At 34.3% G+C, this 8,325-nt stretch overlaps 1 protein-coding gene across 3 annotated transcripts; it reads left to right on the top strand.

Moving 5' to 3' along the window:
• Positions 1–296: 296 nt before the first annotated feature.
• On the top strand, positions 297–7,320 carry LOC114173300 (cytochrome P450 71D11-like). 3 transcript variants are annotated; one of them, XM_028057594.1, is made up of 4 exons: positions 297–1,261; positions 1,413–2,098; positions 2,183–2,273; positions 7,167–7,320. In XM_028057594.1, the coding sequence occupies exons 1-2, from the start codon at positions 365–367 to the stop codon at positions 2,034–2,036; spliced, it is 1,521 nt and encodes a 506-aa protein (XP_027913395.1). In that variant the 5' UTR covers positions 297–364; the 3' UTR covers positions 2,037–2,098; positions 2,183–2,273; positions 7,167–7,320. The 3 variants fall into 3 exon arrangements, with proteins under 3 accessions (XP_027913395.1, XP_027913393.1, XP_027913394.1); XM_028057592.1 differs by lacking the exon at positions 7,167–7,320 and adding an exon at positions 3,336–3,634 and having other exon boundaries at positions 2,183–2,268; XM_028057593.1 differs by lacking the exon at positions 7,167–7,320 and adding an exon at positions 3,336–3,634.
• Positions 7,321–8,325: the final 1,005 nt, after the last annotated feature.

Below are 8,325 nucleotides of genomic sequence, written 5' to 3'. Positions count from 1 at the left end.
CTCACACAAAATAAACAAAATAAAACTAACCTTTTTTTAGCTCCATATATAGTAAGCAAACCCGTATGCCAACCGGCTTGACACCCGTACATAAGGCACTACAATGTTTTAGACGTGTTAGCGGAACATAAGCGTTCAGAAGAAAACGACAAAAAGCATTTGGAGATTGCACGGAAACTTTAAATGAAACAACACTATTTCTCAAGCACGGTACCATATTTTAGAAGTTGTGGTCATCGTGAAGATGTATTTACAACGAAATTTTCAGCAGTTCTAGAAAGCAGACACAACAAGAGACAAAGTCAACCAAATCCTCATCTTATTATCAAGTCTCTCAGTTCCCTCACCACTCTCTTCTGTCACCATGGAGTCTCAACCACTTCACATGTTTGGTCTTGCAATATCCTTTTTCCTCTTCATTATTTTGGCACTCAAAATAGGGACCAATCTCAAGAAAACTGAGTCATCTCAAAAAATACCACCAGGACCATGGAAGCTACCTGTCATAGGAAACATACACAATCTTCTTTCATCTGCACCACACAGAAAATTAAGAGACTTGGCCAAAATATATGGTCCCTTGATGCATCTTCAACTTGGGGAGGTCTTCACAATCATTGTTTCCTCACCAGAATATGCCAAGGAGATCATGAAAACCCATGATCTCATCTTTGCATCAAGGCCTACAATTCTAGCTTCTGATATACTAACTTATGAGTCCACTGATATAATTTTTGCACCCTATGGAAACTATTGGAGACAGCTACGAAAAATCTGCACAGTGGAGCTTTTCACCCAAAAACGTGTGAGCTCATTCCAGCCAATAAGAGAAGAGGAACTCACCCATCTTGTCAAAATCATCGATTCACATAAAGGGTCTCTCTTCAACCTCACTGAAGCAGTGCTTTCATCGGTGTATAACATCATGTCAAGAGCTGCGTTTGGCATGAAATGCAAAGACCAAGAGGAATTCATATCAGTGGTGAAAGAAGCCGTGGTAAGTGGATCAGGTTTCAACATAGGAGATCTGTTTCCTTCAGCTGAGTGGCTTCAAACAGTTACTGGTTTGAGGCCTAAGCTCGAGAGACTGCACCGACAAACAGATAGGATATTAGGAGACATCATCAGTGAACACAAAGCAGCAAAGTCCAAAGGTGAAGCAGAGGAAGATTTGGTAGATGTTCTTCTGAAATTCCTTGATGGTAATGAAAGTAACCAGGATATTTGCTTAACTATTGACAATATCAAGGCTATAATCCTGGTGAGGATAATCTTAATCTTCAATCCTTGATACACTTTAACAACTTCATGGTTTGTTTGACAGGTTTACCTAGTTTATCACAATCTAAGCTACTTAAAACTACACCTTTAACATTGAAAAAGGTCAAATCCATGATAATTATACTTTGCAGGATGTGTTTGCTTCTGGAGGAGAGACATCAGCAACTACCATTATTTGGGCAATGGCAGAGATGATGAAGGATCCAAGAGTAATGAAGAAAGTACAAGTTGAGGTGAGAGAGGTATTCAATATGAAAGGAAGAGTTGATAAAGTTTGCATGGATGAACTCAAATATTTGAAGTTAGTTGTGAAAGAGACCCTAAGGTTACATCCACCAGCTCCTCTTTTACTTCCAAGAGAAAGTAGAGAAGCATGTGAGATTAGTGGGTATCATATTCCAGTCAAAAGCAAGGTGATTGTGAATGCTTGGGCAATTGGAAGAGATTCTAATCATTGGAGTGAAGCAGAAAGGTTTTATCCAGAGAGATTCATTGATAGCTCTGTTGACTACAAAGGAAACAATTTTGAGTACATTCCTTTTGGTGGTGGAAGAAGAATATGCCCAGGAAGCACATTTGGTCTGATCAGTGTTGAGCTCACACTTGCATTTTTGTTGTATCACTTTGATTGGAAGCTTCCCATGGGAATGAAAAATGAGGATTTGGACATGACCGAGCAGTTTGGAGTCACTGTTAGAAGAAAAGATGACGTATACTTGATACCTGTCACTTCTCCATCTTTTCTGGTAAGATAAACCATACCAGAAAGATATAATAAATAACTCTATAAATACATGTGGACCCCAGCCATTAAGAGGTACGCTTTCATTAATTCCCTAATTTGAGATTTGACTTTGGAAGAGCCTTTTTGTTGACTTGATTGTCGGAGCCCTCTCCGTAGGTAACCCCTAAGGATCCAGACCGCCTACGTTAGAAGATAACATGTACAAGTCAAGAAGGAACTAGCTCGACAGGTCAAGGATTGAGGTAAGGTACTATTTGTATTCTCTAATATCTCTTATTTGTTCTCCGTAGAAATATATATATATATATATATATATATATATATTCGCTTTTTTCTGTATTTTTTTTCAAATTTATTCTTTAATTAACCTTTATTTTAAATCAAAATAATTATATTTTCATTTTTATCCTTTAAATGACCATATCTAAATTTAATAATATTATAAATTAAAATAATTATTTTATCATGGACACAGGTGTGTTCTATCGGTAAGTATAAATAAACTTTAGGGGTTTTCTTCCTACACCCCCAATATTTCTTCTACACCTCTAAATCATTCTTAAAATTTAAAATTGCCCTTTGATCATTTTAAAATTTTAAATCAATCATTTCTCTCATTTCTCTCTTTTATTTAATGAAAATTACTTTTCACTCTTTTTTAACCTAAACCTAGTCGTCGTCCTCACCTCACCCCCCAAATTCTTTGCATCACTCTCCTCACTCTCTTCTAAGGTCGCCACTCAAGCCACACCCCTCTCTGTTTTTTTCTCTGGTCTTCCTCTTCCCTTCACCATTCCTCTACATTAATAGGTAATCATATCCCTCTTCTTAATCTATTAAATTTTATTTCCGAATGTCCACTTCTGTAATTGCGAAAAATTAACTTTTTTAAAGATCGGAAGTCCACTTCTGTAAGACTAAAAAAAAACTTCACTTTCGTACCGGAAGTCCACTTCCGTTTTACACATACACTTTCGGATGTCCACTTTCGGAAATTGGAATTTTTTCATTGTGTTCCAGAAGTCGACTTCCGTATATGGAAAAGAATAACTTCACTTCCATAAAGGAAGTCCACTTCTGTTTTACACAAGACACTTCCGGATGTCCACTTCAAGAAGTAGGATTTTTTTATTGTCTTCTAGAAGTCGACTTTCGTATATGGCTAATGGATGAAAAATGACTTCTGTAACATGCGTAGAACATTAAAAACCCAGCTCAGTTTTTTTTTTTTTTTCACCTAACATTTACCTCAAACATAAACTTATCAAATATAAACTTATCTTGTAATGCGTACCTTTTTTCTGAGAAGAAATGAAGCAAAGTGGTGAAATACCAGTGGACCCTGAACTGCAAAATTCACACTTCAGCCAACAACGAAAGTTATTTTACTGCAAGTGAAAGTGAAAGTGAAAGAAGAGGGGGTGTAGCGATACATGTACAAACACTACTGTCAATTAATTCAGGCAGCCAACTACCTCAGCCAACTACCTCTGCCACTTCATAATTGTTTAATTATTACGTTTACCTAATTAAAATTTTATTTATTTATTTAATTTTTCGATGACATAAATTGAAGAGTTTGAATATTTAGAGGTGCAGAAGAAATATTGGGAGTGCAGAAAGAAACCCCCAAATTTTATTAAGAAATATGAGCTTTTTATGTTGGGCTATTTCTTAGTACACCTCCATAAATTTCTTTTCTTGTTGGACCGGTTTCTTATTGCATCACCCCATATAAGAAATATTCATTTTTTATCCTTTTCAGAGTATAATCCATAAGTTATTTGTAAAAGTTACAAATGATTTTCAAATTATACAATCATGGAATAAAAAATAACTTTGAGATTGTATAATTTGAAAACATTTATTTCCTTAAAAAGACTTCCAATGTGCACAATTCAAAAACGGAAAAAGACTTTTATATGTGCAATACAGAAGCTAAATAACTTTCAAATTTTATAGTTTCAAAGTTATTTTTTCTTAACTCCGAAGTTCATTTTCAATTTTTAAATTATACAATCTGAAAGTCTTTTCTAAGAAAGAAAAATGGCTTCGAAATTCAGAAGTCACCTTTAACTTCTAGATTACACAATTTGAAAAGGGAAAAAAGTGAAATTTTCTTATATAGGGTTTTGGGTAGAATTTATAAAGGCATAAGATGAATTACCTACTATTTACACCGTTGGGCCCAAGTCCATTTCTACACAATTAACAATTAATTAGTGAGGTAAGTATGTTTCTCAACTCAGCAACTGTAAATGAAGTGATAAATTAATATTATTACTGTTATCGCATGTTATTTCTGAAGCTAATACTATATGTTGTGAATGAAGCAATGTGGCCGAAATTTTTATAACTTTTTAAGATATGAAATATATATGAAAAATATGAAATATATGAAATATACAGAAGATATATTGTATAAAAAATTTGTTATTAAATTTTTTAATATACTTTATATATAAAACAAAATATAACATAATATCAAATATAAAATATTTATAATATTTTAATCTTAATTTAAAATAATAACTAATTTATAAAACTAAAATATATTTCTAAAACTGAAATGTTTTAATTTATGTACAATTATTCAAATTTTTATAACTTATTTATTTATGTACAGTGGGAAACAAAGAAGAAAATGAATTTGAAAGAAGTTAATAGATATTATAGTTTCTTTTAAATAAAGATCTTTTTTTGTGTGTATTCTTTTGCAATACTCATATTTTTTTAGTCTTAATTAAATTTAAAGTTTATTATAAATTTACTTATCTGCAATTGAATTTGTGACATCCATTTAAATAGAGCAATCTATTAAACAAAACATCGCATAATATGGAACAACAGAGTTATCAGATGAAACAATACACATAATGAACTACCATTACAGTCATCCAAGAAGTTCTTAAAGGAAAGGAGGCATGTCTATCACACATGCCTCTAACAAAACATACATTACAGGGGTTCAGCAATACACAAAAGAAAAGCTCTAGAGCTCGGAAAACAAAAAAAACACTGATGCCTTAAAATGCTCTATTGAAAGCCAGAGGTGATAGGACCCTCTATGCCGCACCATTGTTACCATCAGGTCCACCTTCAGCGTGCTTCCCATCTACTCCCACCAAGAGGTGATCATCGCAAAAGAGATAGCCAAAACAAGAACACAGAGAACGAAAGGGGGTAAGCTAGTGAAAATAACATTTAACATATTATACAACATGTACAAGACCAGGCAGATTATCAACAATCGACTCATAAACATTTCAATCATAAGAGAGCAGACAAATGCAAGTTACTACGACTCGATATCCGGATCATACACTTGATATAGGATTCTAAAGGAAGTATGCGCCTGCGCCAGTTTCTAAACTCTGCAGAGTCTAGACGCAAGGGGTATTCACCCAACCACACACAGGGTTAATCCTCTATTGTCTTGGGCCCAAACCGTCCCAAGACTAGGACCTCCTGCCACTCTCACCACATTAACCATTCTGCTCTATGTGAGCGTGAACAATTATTAGAGTTCAGGATACCCTCCTTTATCTAGACATCTCCTATATCAAGGTATACACTAGGCATATATATATGTCACCAAGAGTTTCCCATGAAACTCCCTCCCCAACACATTCCACATGCCTTACAATCACCCAATTCTCATGAAATTTCACCAACAAATATATCATGTTTCTCATTTCATACTTATCACATGCATACCAGCATTCAATCCAACAAAATCATAGCTTATTACCTAACAGCTCTTTCATTCCAAACCCATTCAGGCATACACACCAAGCATGGCCAAATACTATGAGCAAAGAAAATAATTAACTCAAATGTAGAGTCACATCAACCAACACAGCAGTCCCTATCGCAACATCTCGCCCAAGTTAAAGGTCCTCGCCCAGGCGAAAGGGTTCCTTTTGCTAAGGCGACCCCTCCTCGCCTAGGCGAGAGCGCAACAGTGGCCACTACAAGGTTCCAGCGGGTTCTCGCTCAGGCGACAGCGTCTCGCCTAGGCAAGACTGCACCTCGCTCAATTTTAAAACCCGTCGCCTAGGCGACAACACGAACTGAAAACCAGGGGTGAGTCCCTGCTACTCTCGCTTAGGCGAAGGTCACTCTCCTGGGCGAGATTAGCAGGTTTCTCACTTGTTAGCACATGCAACTCCTCGCTCAACCAACATACTCACGCACCAAACATTCATACACAACCAACATACATCATTCCAGCATCACAGACCCAAAGACAGTCCAGAAATAAGCAAAAAAAAAAAAAATTAAAACACCAAGTTTCTAGCTTCCCTTACCTTTTTGGGTACTAACACAGAGAACAGCAACCCGAGCAAGAGTAAACGAGTTCCAGAGCAACTTACAGAACTGAAACCTACATAAAGGGTATTAGGGAAAACCTAAGACGAACCCAGAGTCTTTTAACTAGAAAGAGGAAGGATGAAGTCAAGGTTCAACTTACCCGAGAGTATTAAGTAGAGTAGCTAGTTGGAAGGAAAGGGAACTTATGCTCTAGCAGAGCCTTAACTGGAGTTCAAGGGTGAGTGAGGGGGAAGCCGTTTCTGCAAAAGGGACAAGTGAGAGTGAATGAGATGGTAGAGGGCAGGGGTTCCCTACAAGGCTGGCCTTGGGCCTACGAAAAGGCCAGGCCCAAAACTCACAAGCTGAAAGAAAATGGGCCTTACAGAATTGTTATAAAATTAAAGTTATATACAGAATACTTAAAATTTTTATATATTTTAATTAAGTATATATCATTTAATGGTGTGAGATAATTATTATCTTGTTTCATTACTGTAAAACTTCATATTTATTTAACATGAAGATAAAAAAATAAAATAATAATCACGTGACATAATCTATTATCTATTATATTAAGAAAAAAATACTAGCAAAATTATTATATTTTTCATTTTTTATTGACAATTGTCTTAAAAGTTAGTTGTTAGTTATTTAACGTTTTTAATTTCTTTTTTATTTATATTTATTTTTCTGCCACATGAACATATAATTTATATTAGTTTTTTATCCACTTATTTTATTTTTAAACTAATTTGTCTATACTATTTTTTATCCTAAATTTTATCCTTCTATAACTTTTAATTGGTCATTTTATACTATTTTTTAGGGATGACAAAGTGGGTCAATTCGGCGCGTTTTGGTCTGTAAAGTGCAGGTCGGGTTAGTCCGTCTCGTAGTTTAATATCGAGTTTACTTTTCTGGTCCACCCTGTCTCACAGGCTGTCTTGCATTTGTGATGAGTAAAATAATTTTTTTTTATGATGAAGCAAAATAAAAACTTTTTTATTTTTTCATAATAATTTATATTCATTTTTTATGGAAATAATTCTAATTAGTTTACCTAATCAAAGAAAAGAAACAATAGCAACGAAAATTATAGTTAAAGTACAATAGTAACATGTCACCTTACAAGACATGTACCTCTAAAAATGCATAAAAAGATATTTCATATTCAATAACTAAAATCATTATCTTACATACAATGATTATACATAAACATAATAATAATAAGGGTTAAATATGTTTTTGATCCTTTAGCTTTCAGTGAATTTTGGAATTAGTCCATTTAGAAATTTTGGACCAATTTAGTCATTCATTTTTCGAAATACGTGAATTTAGTCTTTTTAATCAAATTTTGTTAGTTTTATTTGATGTTTCGTACGCATTTGAAAATTTAGAAATATAAATGATTAATAAAAAATTTCTATGGAATTATGAAAGAACGAAAAATATATTTTTTTTATCGAATCATATCATTATATTGACAATTGCAAAAACATGTTCATACTATGAACGTAGTATAATGGCGGTCGGGCAAGTATGCCCCCATCGTCTAGTGGTTCATGACATCTCTCTTTCAAGGAGGCAGCGTGGATTCGACTTCCCCTGGGGGTAGGGTGTTACGAAAGGAAGTTGATCAAAAATTTTCAATAAAAACTGAAATGTATTCTTCCTATTGTGCTGGCTCGATGCCCGAGCAGTTAATGGGGACGGACTGTAAATTCGTTGGCAATATGTCTACGCTGGTTCAAATCCAGCTCGGCACAAGAATTTGCCGATCCACTATGAAATTCTATAACCCATTTATAGTTCTCTGGAAATGATTGATGTGCTATGATACGAAAGAATCAAAATATTAAACATATCTAAGGTTATTTCTTTTTTTTTTTCTGTATTCCATATTTCCTTCCCCAAATTCAAAATCTTGTTAATAATCGGTATTCATGTCAAGATCTGTAAATAGAAAATATAAGGAAAAATTGAAA

Source organism: Vigna unguiculata, chromosome 2 (genome assembly GCF_004118075.2).
Source record: "Vigna unguiculata cultivar IT97K-499-35 chromosome 2, ASM411807v1, whole genome shotgun sequence".
NCBI classification, from domain to species: Eukaryota; Viridiplantae; Streptophyta; class Magnoliopsida; order Fabales; family Fabaceae; genus Vigna; species Vigna unguiculata.
The sequence above is the reverse complement of the archived record's forward strand: the minus strand, read 5'-3'. Positions and strand labels throughout refer to the sequence as shown.

What these genes read in the sequence shown, in the direction of transcription:
- LOC114173300 (XM_028057594.1), top strand. Translation starts at nt 365, where the DNA reads ATGGAGTCTCAACCACTTCACATGTTTGGTCTTGCAATATCCTTTTTC. An exon ending in ATATCAAGGCTATAATCCTG is followed by an intron (nt 1,262 to 1,412) that starts GTGAGGATAATC and finishes TATACTTTGCAG; the next exon opens with GATGTGTTTGCTTCTGGAGG.